The sequence below is a fragment of the Anser cygnoides genome, chromosome Z (assembly GCF_040182565.1).
Source record: "Anser cygnoides isolate HZ-2024a breed goose chromosome Z, Taihu_goose_T2T_genome, whole genome shotgun sequence".
NCBI classification, from domain to species: domain Eukaryota; kingdom Metazoa; phylum Chordata; class Aves; order Anseriformes; family Anatidae; genus Anser; species Anser cygnoides.
The window spans coordinates 82,783,945-82,810,229 of record NC_089912.1 but is presented as its reverse complement, the minus strand read 5'-3'; the positions used below and the strand labels follow the sequence as shown (position 1 = coordinate 82,810,229).

The window sequence follows — 26,285 nt, the reverse complement described above, 5'->3', positions numbered from 1 at the left end:
CTACGTCAGTTGTACAAGACAAGCTATTCAACAATTAATCTTTTATACATTGACATAAATATTTTTCTTCATCCTGTAATGTCCTGAGCATGTTTGGTTTAACTTTTTCTATTTAAGTGTAGTATGTAATCTACATGGCTTTTATATCTTTAAGAATCATTTTCACAATAGTATTCTCTCATTATGTTGTCATGGAAACAGATGCATCTCGAGTACTTCCAGAGTTTGGAGAAGTTGAAATATCTTCTCTACCAGATGGTACTACCTTTGAGGACATCAAATCACTGCAGAGTCTTTATCGAGAGCACTGTGAGGTATTTCCTATATATATTTTTGAATGGGGCTTTGGTCTAGTGGGAGGTGTCCCTGCCCATGGCAGGGTTGTTGGAACTGGATGATCTTTAAGGACTCTTCCAACCCAAACCACTATATGATTCTGTATGATTCTATGATTATTTGGAGGGTCCCCTTCACAGGGAAAAATATATAAATAAAATTTTCTTCAGAATAAAAATTAGTTGTAGTTGTTTTCAGAATTTTAGAGAAACTAACCTTCACATTGTACATGCAGATCTTTGCTTTAGTCAATAGGAAAATGTAAAAAAAATTAAATCTTAAAGAAACATTGAGAAGTTTAAAACATATTTCATATTGAATAAAAAAATGTATTTTAAAATTATTTTAAATGTGTTTTCAAACCTATCTGAATTATTAAAATGAGTAAAATAGCAGGTTTCCTTTATGTTTGCAGTAGCATTAACAATCTTTTGGGGTTGAATTCCTCTGATGCGTTTATGTAGGCCATGTTCATTTCTGGAGGCTTCCTTGCATGTGCACTTGGTTTTAATGTCAGTGCACACCAGCTTATACTACTGGATAATACATGGATATCAAAGATATTAAAACATTTATTCCTTAAGAAATGTAAAGTTTGCACACGCTTCACAACGTTTTGAAGGAAAAAAAGCCATACCTCTAGTTGGAGTTGGGGTTAGTGAGAAGCTGGGTAGAAGACAAACAGTATTTGCATTTTATTTTCTCAGGCAATACTGGATGTGGTAGTAAATCTTCAGTTCAGCCTGATAGAAAAATTGTGGCAAACTTTCTGGCGCTATTCTCCCTCTACTCCACCTGATGGCACTACCATTAATGAACCAAGGTCAGAAAATATTTTCTCTTTGTTTACTGCTTAATGGAAGTGTAAAATAATAATAATACAAACTATCGTTGGCTTTACCTTCAGAGTAGTAATGTTTCTTCATATACTATTTTTTCAAATTAAATGTATGTTTTCTGTCACTTGTATTAAAGCTGTTTTTATGGCAGATTGCAGACCTGAAATACTTTTGTTTTCCATTTTTAATTTTGGATAGACAACTACAGTAAAGGTGTGTTTTCACAGTATCCTATCCAGTACTTTTAAGACAAAAAGATCATTCATACCTCTGCATAATTTATGGGCTGGGGCAGTTCTGTGAAGGCATTTTTCTAATCCAGTTTCATGTGATACAAGGTCTAAAGTTCTGTTCACTGTAGTTGAGCCATCTATAACTTCTTTATTAAATAATAACTTTTAACACCAGTTGCTGTTTTTATCTTCTGCAAATGCATTTTCATTTATTCATTTGCTGCATTTGTTCACTCCAGCAATCTGAGTGAAATAGAAAGTCGACTTCCAAAAGCAAAGCTGATTACTCTGTGCAAAAATGAGTCTATTCTGAAATGGATGTGTAACTGTGATCATGTGATGTACCAAGCTCTGGTGGAGATTCTCATTCCTGACGTCCTTAGACCTATTCCTAGTAAGTTGAAAACAAAATATTTCGTAAGGATTTTTGTGCATGTGTATATGTAGTGGTGGTGGTCCTGTGGCTCGTGGGGAAGTTTTTGAAATGATTTTCAGGGTTAGAGAACTATTGCGTATCATTTATCCCTAATTCTATTGGTTAGGAGACTTGATGCATGCCTTTATATTTTGAAAGTAACTAAGGATCTTAGAACAGTTGGAAGATCTAGTTCTCAGGATCAAGCTTCCCATGAAAGGTGCTTAGTAGACACACTGTGACCCTGAGACAATGTGAACTGTCCATCAGTCTTTCCACTAAATTCAGTAGTTTTTAATCTAAACATTACAAATTAATGTCTGAAAAAAATGTATGTGAGCTTTGTGAGTTCATTTTTGGACATTTAGTCTTTTGCTCCTTATCAGTGGCTGCTGAAATCAACTTTAATGGCTGTTAAGGCAATGAAGAATTAACTCTGAAATTTTTAGTCCAATTTATTATTCTGACCCAGTATTTTTTCTTTCATTCATCCTGCAAGAAAGAGTCAGTAACCATCTGGCCATTTAACCATTATAAGGAGCACATCTTTCTGTTGAAAGCTAATTTTACCAGAATCCATCATTGCTCCAGCAATGTATTTTTATGGCTATTTTTGGTAGAAAAAAAGGGAAGTTAACTCCTTTATAAAACCTTTATTATTACCTCATTGTGTTAAATAATAAAACGAAATCATATTAGTAACACAGTATAATCCTTGTAAGTCCTAAGTGTTATATCCTTTCCATGAAACAACCAAGTCACTTTACAAAATTGGATTGATATGTTTTAAAAAACTAGGACCTCAAGTAGCTTTGCAGCTAACAAAGCTATTTTTTCATGCTGTAAACACATGTTCCAGTGATAAGCAGTTCATAAAAAGATGTGCAGGTACTGCCTTCTCGAGAAGTTTTATAGACTTTTTGCTTGTCAGTGAAACTAAATTAGGTTTCAGTAAATTATGTATGATAGAAAAGAATTTGGAGCTGGAAATGTGTAAAATCTGAAGGTCAGCTGTTACAAAGGCAGGGTTTTTTTGAAGGAAAAAGTAAAGTCTTGATAGAGATCAACATAATATATCTTTTAATCTGTTTAGCAAAATAGAGGAAAATATTTTCTCAAATTATTGACAACCATTACCTGAACAAATTATTTTGCATTCATTTGTATTTGATGTTTTACTTTTCTATCTAATGAAAATGTAAGTAGCTAGGATATTATTTTAGAGTAATATGGTCTATATCTAGCAAATAAGCGATAAAAAAATTAATTACAACATTTAATTGGTTGAATTAAAATTCTCTCTTCCAACAACAGAGTATTTTCTGAATAAAAAGATGGAGTGGCCATGGAATTTTTAAATGTTTGCATCTGCACAAGGGTTTTTCATTAAACCTGCCTTTCACCTTGCCTTTCACTTGCTTCCTGCCTGGTGGTCTCTAGAAAAGTTCTTATATGATAGCTCTATAGCTTGTGGCCTCTTCCTGCCTTTTTAATAAGATGCACTGGGCATTGCCAATATAAGATTTCAAGAAAATGGATGCAATCATTTAAAATCAATAACTACAAACATCAGGTTGTTTTTGTGCCTTTTTCTTTCTTGCTAGAATTAGCAAGAAAAATATTTTAATAATTGATATTTTAATATTTGATACTTGTATTTTATAAGTATATTTTATGAGCATTTTTATAAGCATATTTTAATAATTGATACTTATTCTGTTTGAAATCCTGTTTTGGGAAAGGATATCGGATTTCTTGGTGCATACACATTTCTAATCCTAGGATAAATTCTTCCCAGCAGATATCTGCCTGTATTTTTTTAATAATCCAGTGATTTTCTGCTCAGAAGTCCATCAATGAACCGAAGACAGCTAATATATTTCCTTGCTTTTATCTTCAGGACCAGCTAACTAAACTGCTTTTTCTAGTCAGCTTTCCTGCAATGATGGTACATACAAGTTCTCTCTTGTATATACCATTATTAAATATTTAAAATATTACTAGTATTTGAACTCTTACTTTTGAGTTAAGGTATTTCCAGCCATTATTGCAAGAGGCAAAGAGGAAGCTCTAAGGTTGTGCTTTATGGTTAACAAAGACCAGAAAGGAGCTGGGTGAAGTAGCAAAATTCAGTATCTTCTGTGGGAAAGAATTCAGGAACGGATTTTGGGAAAGTTTGATCTGTGTGTAGATAAAGGGAATCTAAATGCTTTATCAAAAGCATCAGGTTTATTATTTTCTTCCTGCTTAAATGGAAAGGTATTGACAACAGCTGCTGAAAATGGAAGACAACAGAACTTGGATAGTACTTGAAGTAAACATGATTTTTTAAGTTTATCTTTTTTCATATGTAAATTTCTAGTGGTTTTCTTCCAGAAGAACCTGTATGACTGCTCTGTGTAATACATATTACTGGAGTAGAAAAGAAAAGAGCGTTGAGGAAAAAATTGTTAATTTATTTTTAACCTCTTTGTTAAATTTTTCAGCTGAAATGTTCAGCACTCACAAATTGAATGAAAAATACCTGTGTATAAAATGCCTAACTTCCTTTTCTTAGGAAAAGTCAAATTCTGTCCATCTGAGTCAGGAATAAAATGGATTATTATATAATGTATTTGGCAATAGACTAGAGCTCTTACGTTTTTCTAGCGGTAAATGTTTTTCCCGTATTGTAGAGTTCTTGTGCCTTCACAAGTGACAAATGGTCACTAATATGGTTTCTGTCCATTACCACTACAAATTCAAAGGAATGTGAAAAAGATGTAATGATTTTTCTGTTTGATTGTTTTTTAGTAAATTAACTTGCTAGTAGCAGATTCCATAAATAAAGGGATCATCAGTAGCTCACATGGTAAAAAGAGCATTTCTAAATGACAAGTTCTATCAGCATTCATTTCTTAGTCTACCAGGAAGTATTCAGCCGTATAAACAGAATCCAGTCAATCTGTACTTGGACAGTTTCTTCTCACATGTAGCTGAAATCATTTGAAAGAAAATGTAGTCTTCCTTTTCTATTTATTTTATTTTCCTTTTTTTTGCAGCTGCATTCATTCTCTATTAGTCTTTAGAAACGTAGTTTTTATTTTTGTCTCCTTTTCATCTGTTTGAGTAAATGCAATGATGTCAACAAGCAAGTGGCAGGTAATAGAAAATTAGGTTTTTACTACTCAGGAGATAGGGTTTTCTTTTTTTCCAGGTGCAGTTCCTTGTGTTAAAATGTTTGAAAAATCAAAAGTTATCTTTTGAGTACTGCTGATCACTTCAAGAGCTTCAATATCTCTCAAAATCTCTGTCACCCACTCAGCAGTTCTGTGGATGCTGTAGTGAAGGAAAAAAATGCACATAGATTTCACACCTGTTTGAATAATCTAACCTTCTGTCACTAAAACACACTTTCATGTTTTGCTTATTGATGATATCCTTAAACTCTGCATGTTGGATTTTGTTCTTTAAAACTGAAGTAAACAGCACCGTGATAGTAGTTCTGGCTATATTGAACTTATTTGAGGAAACTGCAGTATTCCAATAATAATTATTTTTCCAGAGTTTTGCTCTCTAGAAGAGGTACTTAAATGAAATGGAAAGCTGAACGTTTGTTATGTAAATTTTCAATGGACAAGAAACAAATGCTGTGATTATTGATGTTGTCGTATAGGAGTGCCCAAAACAATACTGCTTGGTCATCAACTTCTTGAAAGATTAGATGTGGAAGTCAGAACTGATTATTAAACCAAAACTAAAATCACTATTGCATAATCTATATCTGAATGAGGCATTTTGAACCTAGATTGGATTTGTCTTTTGAAAGTAAAAGCAGTGGATCTGCATATTGGGTATATGAGTACTGAGGATGCAAACCATTTCAAAACAGGTACATTTCTTTCTTTTCATTCTGTTTTTATTCTTTCATGTACAGGTGCCTTGACCCAAGCCATTCGCAATTTTGCAAAAAGCCTTGAAGGTTGGCTTTCAAATGCCATGAACAATATTCCACAGAGGATGATACAAACCAAGGTAGGCAAAATTATTGCAGCATTGTTCTTGCAATGGCAAACCCAGTGGGCAGTAGTATCTAAAAGCAATAGCATTTTAACTTTAATGCTGAATTTCATATTTAGCGCTGTGTCAAATGGGAGAAGAAACAATTTAGTTTTGTCAAAGAATTGAAAGGAAGGAATTCCTTAAATTCATTAAAAGTAATTCGATGTTACATTAACATAATTCACATATCAGGGATCATTAATATGGAATATTAAAATTAAGGTAAAGAATCAAAGAATTGATCTGCAGATAGAGAGTACAATATTTAAGAAGAAACTGATTTTTTCATAGGTTGCCGCTGTAAGTGCCTTTGCCCAGACTCTGCGAAGATACACATCTCTTAATCACCTGGCTCAAGCAGCTCGTGCTGTACTTCAAAATACTTCTCAAATCAACCAGATGCTCAACGATCTTAACCGTGTTGATTTTGCCAATGTTCAGGTAAATTTCAGCTTTAAATAATGGGCTATGAAAAACCAAAGTCTTACTTCCTCCAAGATTTTGAACTTTCATGTTATTTGTCATTATTCTATTAAGAATGTGAAGTGATAATGTTTTGCTGATTCCTATATGCACTGATTTAGTTCAAACATGCCAGCTCACACTTTAGGAAAGTGAAGCTGAGAGAGCTGGGCCTGTTTAGCTTGGAGATGAGAAGATGGAGAGGGGATCTTACCAATGTGTACAAATATCTGAAGGCAGGTTGTCAAGAGGATGGAGCTGGACTCTTTTCAGTGGTGCCCAGTGACAGGACAAGAGACAACAGGCACAAACTGAAACACAGGAAGTTCCGGCTGAATATGAAGGGGCACTTCTTTACCGTAAGGGTGACAGAGCACTAGAACAGGTTGGCCAGGGAGGTTGTGGAGTTCCCTTCTTTGGAGATACTCAAAACCTCCCTGGATGCCATCCTGCACAATGTGCTGTAGGTGATCCTGCTTGGCAGGGGGGTTGGACAAGATGATCCCCAAAGGTCCCTCCCAACCTCAACCATTCTGTGATTCTGTGAAAGTGAAAACTTAAAAGCATTGTCTGTTTACATTTACTGTCTTCAAGTGCTTGTATTCTTCCAAATTCTTTGGAAATGTGTCACACATACATTCTTAGAATGGGTATCATGAATGATGTCTTAGTAATAGCATAAATGATACTTTACAATTACATCTAAAATAGTGCAGTGTTTGTCTCTAAAAGTAATTAAATGCACAGCATTGTTTTTAGCAGAGACTGTTTCATTAGTTCAAAGACAATTCCATTAGTATGCTTCATCTAAGTGTCTGTGCGTAAGTGTACAAGATCTCCACAGCAGCTGATTAGATTAGTACTGGTTTCCAGTTAGCTGTAGAATGTAAGTTTATAATTTCATTGCACCTTCAAAAAATGTTTCCCAAATATTTCTGCTCCTATGAGGAAAAGGTTGTTTATTAATTTATTTATTTATTTCCCTTTTGCCCAGCAAAGTGAAATATTCCAGGTTACTGATAGTTCTATGTTTGAATTTTTTCTTTGTGAATAGATATTATTACGTACTCTGTCTTAATAAAAAAGAGTTTACTAGCAACATTTCTATTCTTTTTTGGTTTTAACATATGCTTTTTAATAAATAACGTTTAACATATGTACTTACACTATGCAACAATATATAAACTATAAATGGTGGTATTAGAATAGTTCAGTTGGAAGAGACCTAAAAAGAGCATTCTGTCAAAATAAGAATAGAATAGCATAGAATAGGGGAGTTCAGTAGAGTTCAGTAGAAAGGTACCTACAAAGATAATCTAGTCCTGCTGTGTGACCACTTCAGGGCTAACCAAAAGTTAAAGCATATTACCGAGGGCTTTGTCCAAATGCCTCTCGAACACTGACAGGACCAACCATCAACCACCTCTCTAGGAAGCCTGTTTCAGTGTTTGCTCACCACCACGGTAAAGAAATTTTTCATAATGTCCTGTCTGAACCTCACCTGGCACAGCTATGTGCCATTTCCACGCATCCTGTCATTGGTGACCAGGGAGCAGAGACCAGCACTTCTCCCTCCACTTCCCCTCCTCAGGAAGTTGTAGAGAACAGTGCCTGTTGGCCTTCTTTTCTCCAAACTAGACAACCCAAGTGTCCTCAGCCTCTGCTCAGTACATGCCTTCCAGCCCTTTTACTAGCTTTGTTGCTCTTCTCTGGACACTTTCAAGTAACATAACATACTTTTTATGTTCTGGAGCCAAGAACTGCACACAATATTTGAGGTGAGGCTACACCAATGCTAAATATACTCAGAGAATCACCTCTTTTGACTGCCTATGCTGTGTTTAATGCATGCCAAAATGTGGTTTGCCCTCGTGGCTGCCAGGTCACACTGCTGGCTCATGTTGGGCCTGGTGTCAACCAGCACCCCCAGATCCCTTTCTACTGAGCTGCTACCCAGACACTCGTCTCCATGTGTCCAGCATTACTCCATCCCAGGTGCAGAACCTACCCTTGCAGCATTTACCCTTGTTGAATTTCATGCCAGTGATGATTGCCCAATGCTCCAGTCTATCTTGATCTCTCTGCAATGCCTCTCATCTCTCCAGAGAGTCAACAGCACCTACCAGTTTAGTATCATCAGCAAACTTGCTCAGGAGACATTCAATTCCTGCATCCAGATCATTGATAAAACTGTTGAGCAGGACCAGCCCTAGAACTGAGCCCTGGGGTCACTGGCCACCAGCCAAATGTAGTCCCATTGACTACAATGCTCTGAGCTCTACCTTCAAGCCAGTTCACCCAGCATAGCATGAGCTTGTTCATAGAATCATAGAATATCCCGAGTTGGAAGGGACCCACAAGGATCTTTCTCTCACATTTGGACAATTTGTTCAGTAGAATACTATGAGGAACAGTATCAAAGGCCTTCACTAACATCCAGAAACATCACATCCACCACTTTCACTTCATGCACTAAATGGGTGCACTTATCATAGAAGGAGATCAAATTACTAAAGCAAGACTTTCCCTCCAACATGTGTTGACTGTGCCAATAATAGCTTTGTTCTTTAAATGCCTTTCAGTATGCCACAGAAAAATCTTCTGCATAACTTTTTCAGATTTTTGAGGCTTGACTAACACATCCACAGTTTCCTGGGTCTTCTGTCACGCCCTTCCTGTAAATCAGAATAACTCTGGCTAGCTTCCAGTCAGCAGGGACCTCCCCAGATTCCCAAGACCTTTGGTAATTACTGGAGAGGGGTCCAGCTATAACCTCTTCTAACTCCTTCAGTACTCTGGGGTGAATCCTGTCAGGCCCAATGGATTTATGAACATTCGCCTGATACAACTCATTCCTCGCAATTTAGGTGGCAAATCACAAATGGCAAGTCCCTGCTCACTGCTCCTCAGATCATGCTGCTCCAACTCTGAGGACTAGGCAGCCCAGGATCCATCATTAATATTCAAAAATGAGGCAAAAAATGCATTACATTCCTCTGCCTTTTCCTCATCATAACTTGTTTGGTGACCATCTCCATCAAGCGTCAGTCCAATGTTCTCCTTAGATCTCCTTTTGCTGTTGATGTACTTAAAATGCCTTTTTTGTTGTCCGACACCAGACTGACTTAATGTCAGCTCAAGTTGAGCTTTGGCTTATCTTGTTTTCTCTCTGCAGATGTGAACTGCAGCTCGTAAATCTCTTTGTGAAGCCTGATATTGTTTGCAGAGATCATATCTTTTTCTGCCCTTCTTCCAGGAGAGTTCCCTGCTCAGCCAAGCTAGTCTTCCCCGCTTGCTTGACTTGTGACACAATGGGGCCTTTAAAAGGTGGTTCTTAAAAAGTTCCTGGGCCTTTAAAAGGTGGTTCTTAAAAAGTAACCAGCTCTTGTGGATCCCTAAATGCACACCCCAGACCCTGTATATGGGTCCCATGTATGCGCGCCTGCTGGGTTGTGACCGCAGTGGTATTTCAGAGACGTGGTGGGTTGGCTTCCATTACTGGCATGTTAGGATGGAAGGATAGAGGCTCTTTAGGAAGGACAGGCAGGGAAGGTGAGGAGAGGGCATTGCCCTAGTTGTCAATGAGCAGCTGGAGTGCATGGAGCTCTACCTGGGGATGGATTAGGAGCTGACAGAGAGCTTATGGGTCAGGATTACAGGGAGGGCAGGGGCAGCAGACATTGTAGTGGGAGTGTTCTACTGGCCACCTGATCAGGAACACCAAGCAGATGAGGCCCTCTATAGACAGAAATAAGCAGCGTCACATTATCAACCCTGGTTCTCATTGGGGATTTTTAACTGCTCCAATACCTGTTGGTGGGACAGCACAGCAGTGTGTAGGCAATCGTTCCTGGAATCCGTTGATGACAACTTCCTTCTCCAAATGATAGAGGAGCCGACAAGGAGAGATGCAGTGCTGGATCCTATTCTCACCAAAAAGAATGGGCTGGTGGGGTATGTAAAACTCAAGGGCTGCCTTGGCTGCAGTGATCCATGAAATGGTGCAGTTTTTAATGCAGAGGGCAGCAAGGAGGAAACACAGCAAGCTTGTTATCGTAGACTTTGATAGAGCAGACTTTGCCCTCTTTGGGGATCTGCTTGGTAGAGTACCATGGGACAGAGCCCTGGAGGGAAGAGGAGCCCACAAAAGCTGGTTAATATACAAGGATCACCTCCTCCAAACTCAGGAGCGATGCATCCCAACAAAGAGGAAGTCGGGCAAAAACACCAGGAGGCCTGGATGGATGAACAAGGAGTTCCAGACCAAGCTTTAATAGAAAAAGAATGCCTACAGAAAGTGGAAGCAAGTACAGATAGTCTGGGAGGGATACAGAAACACTGTCCAAGCAGCCAGGTATCAGAGTAGGAAAGCCAAAGCTCTTTTAGAATTAAAACAGGGACATCAAGGGAAAAACAATACCTCAGAGATAAAAGGAAGGTGAGGGAAACTGTGGGCCCTCTCCAGAAGGAAATGGGAAACTTGGTCACTCAGAATATGGAGAAGGCTGAGGTACTTGATGACTTTTTTGCTTGAGTCTTCATTCACAAGAAATCCATACACAAAGCCCAGGTCACAGAAGGGAAAGGCAGGGACTGGAAGAATGACGAAACACCCACTGTAGGAGAAAATCAGGTTATGAGCCAAGAATCATTTCCCTCATTGAGACAGTTGGATCTTGTCAGGCCCCAGCAAATCTTGTGTCTCAAAGACTCCTCTGTGATTATAAAACCCACAATTCTGGTGGGGGCACCAGTCTTGGAGCCAGGCACTGATGACCTGGGCTCATCTGTTTCTTTTCATGTCTCATTACTGGGAGGATTGAGGAAAACACTGCCTGTGCTCCTGAGTCCTTTAGCCATCTTCCAAGGGCCTTTAAATCTCTTGTGATTGACCTCAGACTTCTTGTTACAGCATCATTGATATCTACATGAAAGAGTTGGTGTGGGTAGTGTACTTGACCAAAAATGCAATATATTAATTACAGTAATAACAGTAACATAGACACATAGTCTGTGAATTTTGAGGTGTTAAGCTTGCACGATTGCTATAGTTTAAGGACATGGCTTAAGTGAGTCTTCATTTGTTATGTCTTAGTTTCTGAAGTTTCCTGTTAGTCTCATTTAAACTTGGTAACACTGACTAAATTAAATTGTTCATTATTGCCTGCAGGGTACGTTTCTCCATTTGCTTGCAGTTTACTTCGTGCTTTAGATAATGTGTAATCTATTGCTGCCTATAGTCAGCAAACAAAGCAATCCTTGTTTACATACAAAGTGTTCTTTTATAAGACAATATAACTGAAATTGTCTTTAGGCTTAACTTTGTCATAACAAAAGGAACCTAGCACTTGATTTCTTCTATTTTATTTTATTTTATTTTATTTTATTTTGCTTTATTTTATTTTATTTTATTTTATTTTATTTTATTTTATTTTATTTTATTTTATTTATTTTATTTTATTTTATTATTATTATTATTACATGAAACTCCCATTTAACTATTCTTTCTGATTGGCATGCCTGCGGTCCCAGCAAAAACTGGCAATTCTCAAATATTTCAGTAATAAAATTATGAACAAGGAAAGTAAGAGATGTCTTTTTTTGAAGATTAACGGGGAAAACTACAACATACTTAATGTTTGCTTTTACATGTTGTATTTTCCCCGCCCGCTGTCTTTCAGCAAAACTGTGACATATATAAAAATAAAAACTATTTCTGAGTTTGTGTCATAAGCATTTTTTTTGTCCTTTTCATCCACTGAATTGCTTAACCTTTAAGAATGAATTTCATTCTCTGCTTTGGTTTATGTATTGTTAATTCAAGAGTTGTCATTTGCTATAACAGGAGCAGGCTTCCTGGGTGTGCCAGTGTGATGACAACATGGTTCAGAGGCTAGAAACAGATTTCAAAATGACTCTTCAACAGCAAAGCACTCTGGAGCAGTGGGCTGCCTGGCTTGATAATGTAATGATGCAAGCACTGAAACCATATGAAGGAAGACCCAGCTTTCCTAAAGCAGCGAGGCAATTTCTGTTAAAATGGTCTTTCTACAGGTAGTATTTATTAGAAATCTAAAACATTTTAAGTATTCTTTTATTTGCTGAATAGTTCACTGTAGCAAAGTTGACAGATGTAACATCATACTGACTCACTAAGTCATGAAAAACTTATTTTTTAAAAAAAATTATTGTTCACATCAAACTCAGGGACACTTGTAACTTGGCAGGAACTTAAGTGATACTCATTCTTTTAAAGTCCATGTGAAAATGAATGCAGGTAGAATTTTGTCATGAGTTAGAAAGATAATGTGAAATCTTTAGGTTGAATAACTACAATTATTAGGTCACTATTTTTAATATTATTCATTGAAACACTGGTATCTGTGTTTATTAGGTAAGGAAGACAAAACTTTTTTTAATGTATGGAGAGCTCATTAAGACAAGCATTCTGTGTTAGTTGCTTATTGAAACAGTGTGGTGGTTTTACCCAACTGGGAAGCTAAGCTAAACCACAATTGCTTTCTCACTCACACTCCTCAAAGAGAAAGGGGAGAAAATACAACGAAAAGGGCTCGGGTTGAGATAAGGACAGGGAGATCACTCAACAGTTATTGTCACGGGCAGAACATACTCAGTATAAGAAGATGAATAAAATTTATTGTCTATCACTAACAAACTAGAGCACTGAGAAACAGAAAAACAAAAACATCTTCCCCCATCCACCCTCTCCCACCTCCTCCCCCTGAGCGGCACAGGGGAACGTGGGCTGCGGTCAGTCCCCAGTGCTTTGCCTCCACCACTCCTTCGCATCTGCCCCTGCTCTAGCATAGGTTCCCTCCCATGCCGTCCTTCCCAGCCTGATCCTGTGTGGGTTTCCCACAGGCAGCAGCTCTCATGGGTCCACACCACGGGGTCCATCCCCCAGGAGCAAACTGATCCAGCACGGGTCCCCCACATGTGGGCGGCAGCTCCCCCCGTACCCCCTGCTCCTGCGTGGGCTCCTCTCCACGGGCTGCAGCTCCGGCCCGGGGCCTGCTCCTGCGGGGGCTCTCCATGGGCCGCAGCCTCCTCCAGGCCACATCCACCTGCTCCACCGGGGGCTCCTCCACGGGCTGCAGCGTGGAGATCTGCTCCGTGTGGGACCCGTGGGCTGCAGGGGGACAGCCTGCTCCACCAGGGGCCTCTCCACAGGCCGCAGGGGAACTGCTGCTCTGTGCCTGGAGCACCTCCTCCCCCTCTTTCTGCACTGACCTGGGGGTCTGCAGGGCTGGTTCTCCTCGCTCTTCCAGCTGCTGTTGTACAGCAGGTTTTTTTTTTCCTTTCTTAAATCTGCTGTCCCAGAGGTGCAACCAACATCGCTCATTGGCTCGGCTCTGGCTGGCAGCGGGTCCCTTTTGAGCTGGCTCTTATCTTACATGGGGCAGCTTCTGGATTCTTCTCACAGAGGCCACCCCTGCAGCCCTCCTGCTACCAAACCCTTGGTGTATAAACTCACTACAAACAGTTATCAGAATAAACGTAGTAACCTAGTTATTTGAAAATGACCGTGTCAGCTACTTGTTGAGGATATCAATATCATATATATATATTATATATATATATATATATACAAAGTCTTTTTTTTTTTCTTTCTGTTTTTGAATTTCAAAGTTTTAAAATCCTGACAATTAAAACCTTTGTACTGGGGAGGTGGGCTCAACATACGTTATTTAAGTGTTTGCTTGTTTAAAGTGAAGCAGTTTTCATACAATTTTGTTTCTTTTTTAGTGTGTGTGTTTTTAACAATTTTTTCCTTCAGGTTAGATTTTACGCATAGTCAAGTATTGGTAGTTATGCATATATGAAAACAAAGAAAATGGGAAACAAAACAATCCAGTTATTTTTTAAAATAATGTATCCAACAATACCTTCAGCAAAAGGAGAGAAGCAAATGATGTTTTTTCCTGGACATCTCTTTCTGAAGACACCATAAATCAGATATTTGTGGATGATGTTGCTTTTAGGAATGTTGGTTTTGAGGTGAAAAGTGTGTGTGGATAACTTAAAATGAATATAACATATAACAGAAACGTCTTTTTCTATTTTTGAATAGCTCAATGGTGATTCGAGATTTAACCTTGCGCAGTGCTGCTAGCTTTGGCTCTTTTCATCTGATCCGCTTGCTTTATGATGAATACATGTTTTACTTAGTAGAACATCGTGTTGCTCAGGCAACAGGAGAGACACCTATTGCAGTTATGGGAGAGGTAAGAACATGTAAGAGACTACACTGATGGATTTAGTGATGAATTTGAGTATGTATCTTTGCAAATTTTCTAAACATTTATGTGGAGCTGTAGAAAGTTCTGCAGTGTAAGAATAGATTGGGTTACTATTACATCTACTAATTTGTTGATTGTCAGAGTTCTAAAATCACACTGAATTCTAACAACCAAATCTTTGCTAACAAGCTTACTCCTTTACAAACCTGCACACAGATTCATGTGCCTAAGTCTGGGCACAGTTTGAGAAATGTTTTTCAACATAAAACATTTTTTCAGTTTTTGACAACTGAATGTGTGAAAAATAAAAAACAAAACCAAACCCTGTTGCTTACATGGATCTGTTTACAAGTATTTACACACATTTTAAATTCCAACACAAATGTTAAAACAAGTGAGCTGACTACCCCCACTGACCTGAGAAGGGTGTCTCACTTGCAGTAATTTGGTCTGTATGGTACTGCTTACATTCATGACACCAGTGTCGACATACTTAGAGGTCTGTGACACAGCTGATTTTCATATCTGTGTTTTAAAGATTATAGGCTCAAAAAAAACCACAAAAGTCTCAATTGAGAACCAGTGTTTGATGGCATCTGCAGGGCAAAGTTTATCTCATCCCTCTTTTGTCCAGTACTTCATCTATCTAACCTTTTGAGTGAGATGCATGATTTTTCAAAATAAATTTATATTAAAAGTGCTGGAAAATTGGTATATTTAAAAATATACTCAATGTTTAATGAGATAGCTTTGTTACATTTTTAAATGTGGGAGTCATTGTATCATATTGATTACTGATTACTTCCAAGTTATTTTGTGTGTTGATTTAACATCAGGTGTCATTCTTCCTTCAAGATACACTAATAGTATCACACCATACTATAAATAGATACTATACTTTCAAGAGAAACTGGAAATTTCTTACTTTATTTGTCAAATAATTTCAAACCATATGGCATTATGGCCATATGGCAAATAATTTCAAACCATATGGCATAAGGTTTCAGAAAAACTAAATTATAAAATTTAGTTTTTAAAATTTTAAAAATTAGGCCCACCAGTGATATATTTGCTTAATCTCTGCCTTATATTTGCAAAAAGATACTACAGAACTCTATGGTTTACACATTCTTGTCTTCTTAATAGACATCATATATTTGCGCATACATTCTCGGTGTAGTGTAGAGCCTTAAAAAAAATTTATGCAAATAAGTAACCTAGAACTTTTGGAGGTGAAACAGGCAAGATAGAAGTTGTAAATACTCATTAAGTATGTGCTTTTTACTGTTTTCCTGTGACTGAAATAAAACAAGGAAGTCTAAGACTATAGTCTGACAAACACTAGTGTTACAGCTAAGAAAAACATTCTCATTTTCCACCCGTCCCCTTCTCCCATCTTTGGACACAGGTATTGCCAAAAGTACTGTGGAGTGCTGCAGTTAACTGCAGCCAAATAAAAATGACCTCATGTTTAAAGGTTTTTCTCTTAGGTGAGTTTTGTTGTACGTTTCTGTTGCATGGTTGTGTGAACACTTAATGAACACAGCCAAAATATTGTAAGGATAGGTATGATGATGTGAAAGGGTGGGTACTGGAGTTTGTTCTACTAGCATTCCTTAAATTACTGTCTTACCTTACTGTACTTCTGAAAAAGACTGGTATCATTAATTATTGTTAGAAATTTGTTTATCTAAATAACATACTCTTTTCATTTGTGATTGATTCATGACATTTTGCTTTGCCAATCTCATTATAAGAGTAGGTTAGAAGATTCAGGGAAAGAAAAGAAAGAAGGTTGTACATCTGGTTTGTGAGCAACTTTTTTGAAAAGATATCTTTTTGATATAAGTAAACAGTTGACAGATTCTAAACCTTTTCTCAGCAGTGGCTTTCATCTACCTTGTAAATCTGCAATGCTGTAACTGCTTTTTTTGTAACTTAGTTTTATTCTAGCTTCTCTGGGAAATTTTAAAAAGAGCTTTTTGATAAAATATTGACAATTCAAAATGGATATATGTCATATTTTCTGACCTTATACAACACAGAAGTAGTTCGGTTCAAGTGATAAAGGCCATGATGAAGTCATCTTAAAAAAGAATTATACCATCACCCATTGTAATTTAAGAGGGCTTACTTAGTGACAGTTATCTTAGTAAGTACGAGCCTAGGATGGAATGGAAAACATAATTGATGTGTAATGGATGTGGCTGCAGTCAATACCATGTGTTCGCATGCTAACCTCAAACCAGTGGAGCACAGACCTGCTCCATCACAGATGCTCTAAGTTTATATTTGCATAAGATGGTGTCTAGTTTTTTTTCTGTTTGTTTTGCAGTTTGGTGATTTAAATGCTGTGTCCCCTGGAAATATGGATAAAGGTAAGCATTTTAATCTCTACAGTGTATAATTCTGTATAGAGTCTCCGAGCAAAATAACTTAGATTTTAAAAATGCATATACATAAATACATGTACATACTATGATTTTAAAATGCATGTATATGTTTTGTGGATACATTAATATATGGATACTGCATCATATAATGACTAGAATATTCTAGTTATGTTTCCTAATAAAAATTTATTTTAAAGATGTTTATTTTTTTCACAAGAAACATTCAAATTTTTACCCAGCATTTAGTTGTTTCTGGTAGGACAGAGGAGGGGAACAGCCATGGGAAGAAAGCCGGGAGTATGCTCATGTATCTTTATTACTACTAAGTGAAGATGGCAGGATTACATACAGTTGCTAAATAACTTGTCAGTGAAAAAGATAGGAAGAAAAGAGTTTTTTATAAGGTCTTCATGCCATATTTTGACATATATTTTTATACTGACTGGTTGTATAATTTGATGTCAAGTCACAACCACATTTCACCTCAGTTTCCCTATCTATAAGTAAGAGTAACTACTATTTTAAAAGTTTATCAAGTCTTATAGATGAGAGACATTTTGCAATATGAAGTTAACACTGTTTGTTAGAGATTGTTTTTGAGGTTGCTAGTTGCTCTTTCTTGTTATTGTATCAATAGTGTGTAACTGAAGTGATCAGAACTGGGGTAGTCTGTTAATCTATTTGAAATAATCATTAATGTTTTCCATTAAAATTTTAACTTTTCAGTTTATGAGATTGCTAGTCTTCCCTGTATCTTTGTATTTCAAATATTATTTGCAAAACAAAAGTCCTTGTGTTACATTTTTTTTCCTTTGTGCTACTTTTACGGTTGTTTGTGCAGATGAGGGCAGTGAAGTTGAAAGTGAAATAGATGAAGAGATGGATGAAAATGGAGAGCCACAAGCCAAGAGGGAGAAAACAGAGATAAACCAGGCATTTCAGGTGGGCTGCATGCAGCCTGTGCTTGAGAGTGGAGTACAGCAGAACCTCCTGAACCCAATTCATAACGAGCACATTGTTGCAACTACTCAGACTATCAGACAATGCAGTGCTACTGGAAATACATATACTGCAGTCTAATATGAAACTTTCCCCCCACCATTACATTAGCCCTTTGGGTTTAATATGAAAAAAAAATAAAGAGAGAAAAAGTCTGAAGGTTGACTGTTGTCAAATTTTAACTGTGCTGAACATAATTTTATTGGAGTTATTAAATGGAATGGATGTATGTATTTTGCCAGATCTGTTTAAAAAAAAAAAAAAAGAAAAAAGAAAAAACAACAAAGATTTTTTTGTAAACTGAATCATTTTACATTGGCCACTCAATATGAAGAGTTTTCTTAGAATCAAATGCAAGGAAGATTTTTGCAAAGCTTAATGTTTTTGTCCTCTTATAATAATTTAAAATTTTTCATAGTTTTTTAAATAAAATTAATGTTAATTATTAGTTATGACAATGATTTCATATACATAGGTTTCTAATTAGATGCACTTCTGTGAAATATCAAAAGAACTATTTTCTTTGATTTACACTGGAGGCATACTTATTTGACAGCAGATGTATCAAATTTGTTATAAAAGGTGCTTTTCCTTGGACAACTAAAAGACACTATTTTTAAAAAATTGTGAGCATTCAGGGGGAAATTTTGTAATAATGCTGGAGGATTGGGAAGATATTCTAGTTTCTTTCTGTAAGAAAGAAGCAAGTTTAAATAATGGAATTGTAACAGAATGTGATAATGTGTACGTAATAAACGTACCTAATTATCTGACCATTATATTAACAATGCAAGGTTCCTTTAAAATCAACAGTTCCAGATATTATTTCCTTACCAGTTCCTCTGTTTTGAAGACTACTGATTCTTTATGTGGCACCACTGAACAGGTGCTTTTGGCTGTTGAGTGGTACTGTAGTTGTTAGAAGCTGAAGCTGAAAAAGAAGTGACTTGATTATTATTGTTAATTTTTAAGTGTACGTGCTACTTAAGCTGAACTGGACATACAGGAAAACATTCCGTTTGGATGACTTTCTTCTATTCCAGGTCTTTTCATATTAGTGATTCAATCTGCTGCTCTTAGAAAAGATGATTTATAGAGTGCAAGGAATGTAGCAACCTGCATCATTTTCCTTTCAAAAATATTTCCTTGTTGTTAAAGTGGAATTAAATTTTTACAAAAAAAATTAGATAAGGCAGTGTAACTGGCACACCTCATTTGTACTTATTCCCAATTGTGTAGAATTTGAATAGGTGGCTAGATGGACCATTGCCATTTAAGAATGTACATCAGGGATCATTGTACCTCGGCTATTACATGGTGCCTTAAACAGAACTGAAGCTAAGATTTAGTACTTTTTGTTATTCTTAATTCTTAAATTAATTCAACAAGGTGTGCCTGTCATTTTCAAATTCCCTAAGAAGTAAGGACAGGTTACATAGCCTTCAAAAGAAGAAAATGATTTTTTATTATTAAATGATTTTAATATTCCTCTTAGAATGACAATAAACCTATTTTTTCTCATTTCTAGCTGGATTTCACTTTATTACAAATAAAATTTGCTTGGGAATTTAGAAGGCAAAACTAGCTTTAATACCAACTTCAAATGTCAAAATAGATTGACCATAGTCCCAAGCATGATTATATATTTTTTAGACCCCTGTCTACTTTTAATTTTAAAAAGTAAAAATAAATAAATGAGCAGGTACATAATGCAGTGCATGTTTTCAATGTGTATATTTTGTGGGGTATCAGCCTGATTTTACATTTTAATGGTTAAATCTCATAATGACAGTTTATATAGCCCATACTGATTGACATTAAACAATCAGATTTTTCTTCTTAAACATTTCATTATGCGGACACATGAATTTGCTACACTAAAATAGGGAATTAAATAAGAAACAAAGCCAAAAACTAAAGGAGAGCACAAAAAGATCAACTTTATACAAAAGACTGTGTAAGAAAATTAGGGTTTCATTTATTTTGGTTTATCTACTGTGTCTGTAAAATGACTTTAAAGTAATATATACCAAATGGGAGAATAACGTGAAATGAATAGTGTACTTACAGCAACAGGTTTGTTGCTATAAATTACATATGCTTCAAAGACAGCTACATGTGAACTGAAACGTCCTAACATTATTGTTGTACAAAATTAAATTTAAATTCCTTTACAGAATGGGGAGGTGAACCCATCCTGCTTATTCTGTGTAGGCATAATTCCTAGTTAATGTCAGTAGAAGGCTTTTGCCTCAGGAAAAAGTGAAAGTGAGGCTTATATTCATTATTTCTAAACTCATAAATGCACTGAATCTCGTTATATATTTTGTTCTCACATATATCGCTCAGTGTGTTCTGATTTTTCCTTGGAAATCAGCACATCTGTACCCTTCACCAAAAATGCTAAAACTAAGCTGTGATAAATATTTACTCCCCTTCATTGTGCATTATAAGATGTTTACAATTAAAATAAAGTGACATAATTGAACTTTTTTTTCATTTTCAACTTTTTTTAATTCTGTAGTACTTCTTTCAGTTTTTGTGTTGACAAACCTATAATGTTTTCTTATTATTGTCTTTTATTGGTTTAATATTGTATTTGTTGTTGCTGAGAAAAGAGAATGATTGTAATAGGTAAATCTAGATCGTTAAAACAGGTGGGACCTGAGTATCTTTAATTATTTAGCTCCCCACTCCCATCCAGTTGTTCACTGTTCACTAAGTGCAAAAAACAAACACAAAAAAAAAAAAACCAACCCACAAACGAAAAAATAAAAACTCTGAAAAATGAATACAAAGCTTGAATGCTGCAATGTATTTCATAGCTTCTACGAACAATCAGTTAACAAAGCAAATTAGACCTATGCCAGGTTTAGAAAACTGAATGGCATCTATATTGCCATTCTTATCAATTGATTATTCTGTAGAGTTTTTAAACACTCTTTTCCCCTACCTTTTTACCAGATTTTTAAAAGAACTGAGTTACTGTAAGCTAATTTGTGTAGTTACAAGTTTGGGAGTCTTGTGTTTTGTTTTTACATTTACCGAAATTTGAATTGAACATACTTAGGTAAAACATTTTGCACACTCCTACTATCTTTAATAGTTTTAGTAATGATTATATGACAGAGATATGAATACCTCAGTCCAGATCCTATAATGTGTATCATGCGGTTGCATTGACACACCAGCTCTGAAATCTACTATTAGTGCTCCGGAGAAGTGTAGCATGTATCTACAGGATACACATTATTAGATCTGATAACGATTTATGTGTTTTAACTGATCTTGACATAGAATTGAAAATAATTATTTACAGGCATTTTCTCCATTAGCACAAAAGACACAGTGAACAGTGTGAGGGAATGGGTATTGTTGAAGTACCTTTTCAAAGCACAGGGCCCAATTTTCAAAAGTTTTATATTTATGATAATTTTTGGTACATTTCCATCTTTCTCATGGTAAATCAGTTTTAAAGCTTTTCTTTTTTTATGTTTTCAAATATTTTTTGTGTGTGTTTTACTCATGTACTGTAGCATGCTATAAGCACCTTCTTTTAAAATAAAACTTCCATAAAAATTTGGAAAACAGATTTGAAATCATTTACTTGTAAAATGATGACTTACAGCATTACAGCCTTTAGTTCATAAATAAGAAAATAGATAATGTTCTGGTGTATGGTCATTCAGGAATGTATAGGTCTATATACAAATTTAATTTAAAGCGAGGTATTTTTAAATATCGAAAACACCTCTTTTTTCATTTTTTTCCCCTAAGAGACATGATCTGATATGTCAGTATCACTCGTTGACATCTGCACTGTTTAGAAAAACTTTTATATTAGAGATGCACTGCAATCCGACTTAATTCAGAATGGTTTTACATAATAAAACTAACCATCGTTAGCCATAAATTATCCACTTCCATAAAAGTGGAAGAAAAATTCATTAATAAAGTAAGTATGTTTTGGTACTTATCTGCAACAGTAATTTCAGAGTTTAAAACATTCATTTGAGAGAGCAGCATGAATTTCTGAAAATTGGGCCCTTGTCTCTCTAACAGGACAACCTCTGTGTGTATGGTTTAAAACAAATCAGTAAATGGAATTGTACTATCTCTGCTAATTTGTTTGGTGATCTAAGAGAAACAAATAAAAAAACTGGAATAGGAGCATAAACACACAGTGCTTAGTTCTAGTATTAGAAAATTAATTTAATGTAATGCCTTGCGTTAACCCTTTGAGCATTGTAAGTCACATGATGAGAATAAAGCTTTTTAGATAATTTAATTAGTCCACTGAACATATACTTTGAAATACCTGATAGCATGGTAGACTTTTTTTGTTTGTTTAATTTCTAAAGTAAATACTTGCATACTATATGGGAATGATTTTGTGACAGGAGGTTCAATAGGTTCAGGCAAAATATTCACTGCCATTGATGTGTAATGTCTAATGGAAAACAGTTCTTCAGCTCCCTTGTTTTCATAATTGCATAAATACATAAAGAAAATCAAATGTGTTTCTACAGACATGAAAATGTCTAATTTAAGATGCCTTTAGAAGATGAAGGTTTAGAAAATATATTATATTTAGCCTATTTTGAAAATCTTCTTAGGTAGGTTAGTATTGGAATATTCTGGTACTGTACAAGAGAATCTTTAGGATTAAAAGTAAGATTAGTGAAGAAGAAAAATTTTACAGAATATTTGATATGTTTGCATTAAAATTTTCTGCAGTCTTTTTTGATAAGCAAGAATACAATTATGTTCATATTCCTTTTAACATTCAGCCATTGCAATAATAACTAATGGAAAGATGAAGGTATTCTGTTCAGCTTCATCTATAGGGGTACAATTTGGATGGCCCTTATTGAATGTCAGAATTTTAAAAGCAACCCAGAAACTGCACCAGCTTTTTGACATGTTAAAATGCCCCTTAGTTCTTACAAATACTGCTCGAAAGAGCAAAGGAACAAGTGTAGTAGCAAGTACAGATTCTTTGAAATTAAAGAGAGAAATGCCACCTTACTAAGTGAGAGTACTGTACATTTTCTACTGGTTTCTTGCAGTATCAATCTGTCAGCAAACACTAAATGCAGGTGTACTTATTTAAGTCTAGATGAGGGCAAAAACAAAGGTCTCTTTTAAAGTTATTTAATGCAATTACGTCAGTAGTATAACGCAAGTAAGCTGTAAACATTTTTAGTCAGTTAATGCAAATTCATGCAGAATTAATTATCATAAATGCAATACTCAAAGGGTTTTAATTTAACAACTTTTTTATTCATAATTTAATGTAAATGCTTCTGAGTTTGCATGCCTTGATCATTGCTGCTAGTGATTTTATGTGCCAGTAGACCTGAGTTTAATTTACCAGTTTAACTTGAGAAATAGTAAAAGCCACTTACAAAGTGACTGCCTAATGTTTGTTTGAAGTAAAATATGCCTTAGTTTGAAAATGATCATTTTAACTCGTTTTATTCTGATTTTTTTTCCTTTTCCTTTTGAAAAAATAAATTAACAATTTGGGATTGGAAGCCCTGAGTAGTTAAATATTTGCTAAGAAATGTTCTTCTAGATTGCTCATTAAGGGTGAAATTTACTGTAGAAAAGAAGGCCCAGAACAAGACTATGAGCATCAAATGAGCCTCACTTACATCTAAATTAGAAAAAATATTTTTTTCTATATTCTTAAGCACTTTCTTGATTCAGGTGCAAATGTCTTACAAGAGTTTTCAGTTCTGGATGAATTTTACTCTGAAACAATAAATGTCCTTGTCACAGGAATTTTGGAGGGACAACCTCACATGGATTGGTATTTACCAGGAACTCATTTCAATTATTTTTGACTTGCTGATGTCAGGAAGAGCTTTTTACACAAAGAATACTAAAGGGTTCCCCAAATAAAGTTTCCTTCAATACAATATTAATGTGATTGCTTTGCATTTAAACATTATATCCATCTTAAAGTAACCCAATTAAGCAATTTAAAATGTCAGAAAAATAACACTTCGTACCAAAGCAAGTTGCCCATCTCCATGCATCTTCACTGAAAATTTGGATTTACAGTTAATAACCAATGAGGCTGTTAAAGAAACTTCGAGTGCCTTTCAAAAACTTGGAAAATTGTGCCTGAGGTGGTAAACTTTAATTAGGTTAATTCTAGAGCTACCAATCAGTAATTTTGTCATCACTCAGGGCTTTCTTACCTTCTAGGAAACTTCCATTCTTGCATTTATTTTATACTATATTTTTTTTAAAGTGCCATCATTTAAATTTTCACTTAGTAAGTGGCAGATTACATTATTCAGTCCCACAGCACAGAAACATCATAACACTAGGACATACTCAAACTTTTATTTTCCGGTTGACTGAATATATTATGTAAATGAGGTAAGCAACTTTTTGTAGATTGTATGTGTGAGATAATGTAATGTTCTTTTCCAGTTTTTGGACTACAGTTGAATATACTTTTTAATTATTTAAAAAAGACATCTTTACAGAATAACGTGATGGTTTTTTTGTATAATGTATTTGATTTTGTAAATACGTATTTCCTGATGTGATTTTTGTGAGAAATGCTAAATCTTTTAGTATATCATGTCCTCTCAAAACTGGCAGGAGCTAAATAATAGTTTGTGGGCAATTTGTATTGTGTACTGTACAATAACTGGGGAACTTTTATAATTATAAAAATATATATTAACTTTTAGTGTGTTGTTTAAAAAAATGACTGGAACATACTAAAGACAGTAGGATTTTTCTGAATATTTCAGACTTGAACTCAGGCTAGCTTTTTGTGTTTTTCAAAACAAAATTGTGTCTTGTCTTTTAAAATCAATAAATTTGTTTTCTTGTTACAAACATAACTGTATTGCTTCAGTTTTTATATAGCCAGCTATTTTGGATTGTAATACTGTAGATTTTGAGAGAGAAAATTATTTCTACTTATGAATTCTAAATAAGAACACAAACACTTATTTAGCAGCAACAAAAGTAAGTAATGAACATGTCTCAGACTGTCCATCTACCCAGTAAATACAGATAGTAAAATACTTACTAATTTAAATATCAACAATACTACCCAATTACAGATTTAGCTAGTTAATAGCTGTTAGTGAGGGGGCTTGCAGACTTAAGCCTCCAGGAATTATTGGGTGTTAATTTTCATTGTGACTAGAAACTACTTCTGAAGGGTTTGTTGTAAGTATTCTACAATATACTAATGCACTGAATGTTTTTGCAGTTTCACAAAAAAAATGCAAAGGCTTAATCTTATCAGGTTATTTTTCTCAGGGGTCTCTAGTGTGTGTTCCAGGCATGGTTTCATATAAAATACAAAATGTTATTTTAACTGGGAAGGACCCACCAAGTAATAGGTGACAAAAAATCAAAATGGCTATTGGATACAAAATATAGAACAGGTATTTCTCACAAAATTATAGTAAGGATAGGAAAGCTTTATTATTCTCAGAAAGTTCAGCTGTAAGTTGAACTGTAGGCTCAGTCCTTGTCTCTAATTTCATTTCAAATAAAGTCCATAAGCTTAGTAGAGTACAGGACTGGTTCCTGCAATGCATCCTACCAAACAAGAATACAGATTTTCTACTATAGTGACCAGCCACATACATCTATGTTTACAGAATGCTCCTAATTGGTCTGTTAATGGACACTACGTCTCCATTGCCTAGCTGGTGCCTTGCTGACACTGAAAAGGTCTTGCTCCAGTACACATACAGGAGAAAACAATCTATAGAGGAGTATCTCTCATGCCAACTAATAGCTGATAGAGCCAACAGGCTGTAGTATCATTCAGTTCTTTCCCAGTGATGGTATTACCAGGAAGATCCTGCAGAATTCCACCTCTGCTGTTGCTGATATTAATTAAAGTGTCTTAATTAGTTAACTGAGGGAAGTTTTGTTCAGCATCCTGAAGTGCTACAGTCCAGCACTTAAAGCTTGAACCACAACAGAAATATAGGAGAAATTCTGACAGACTAGGTGCTGTAAGAGGACACTAGTGTAAGGGTTACAAATGAAGATTATTTTTATTATTATTACTTCTGTGAAGTAATTTTCTGCAAGATGTTAATGATACAAAATAAATATGATACATTCTATATCAAGTTATTTAAGTGTATTTAATTTGTCTTATCTAAAGCAGTGGTTTCTATTCTACAAAATGTCATATAGCCTGCAGCTATCCAAGTTGTATCAGTTTAGGTCCATATTAAGGTCTATGCCAAAAGCCACATGAAATTTAAAGTCAGTTATTGTTCCAAAAAGACATCTGACCAAGGCAAGTT

The 26,285-nt window shown here is 35.5% G+C and overlaps 1 protein-coding gene across 4 annotated transcripts in view; it reads left to right on the top strand.

Moving 5' to 3' along the window:
• Window positions 1-24,848, top strand: part of RFX3 (regulatory factor X3) — a 128,349-nt gene extending 103,501 nt beyond the window's left edge. For all 4 annotated transcript variants that reach the window (XM_066987641.1, XM_013198850.3, XM_013198848.3 and 1 more), the window contains 9 exons: window positions 202-314; window positions 1,044-1,159; window positions 1,648-1,802; window positions 5,740-5,837; window positions 6,156-6,305; window positions 12,172-12,380; window positions 14,419-14,572; window positions 16,923-16,965; window positions 17,822-24,848. In XM_066987641.1, coding sequence (XP_066843742.1) covers window positions 202-314; window positions 1,044-1,159; window positions 1,648-1,802; window positions 5,740-5,837; window positions 6,156-6,305; window positions 12,172-12,380; window positions 14,419-14,572; window positions 16,923-16,965; window positions 17,822-18,060 — 1,277 coding nt within the window. In that variant the 3' untranslated portion in view covers window positions 18,061-24,848. The remainder of the gene's footprint in view (window positions 1-201; window positions 315-1,043; window positions 1,160-1,647; window positions 1,803-5,739; window positions 5,838-6,155; window positions 6,306-12,171; window positions 12,381-14,418; window positions 14,573-16,922; window positions 16,966-17,821) is intronic.
• Window positions 24,849-26,285: the final 1,437 nt, after the last annotated feature.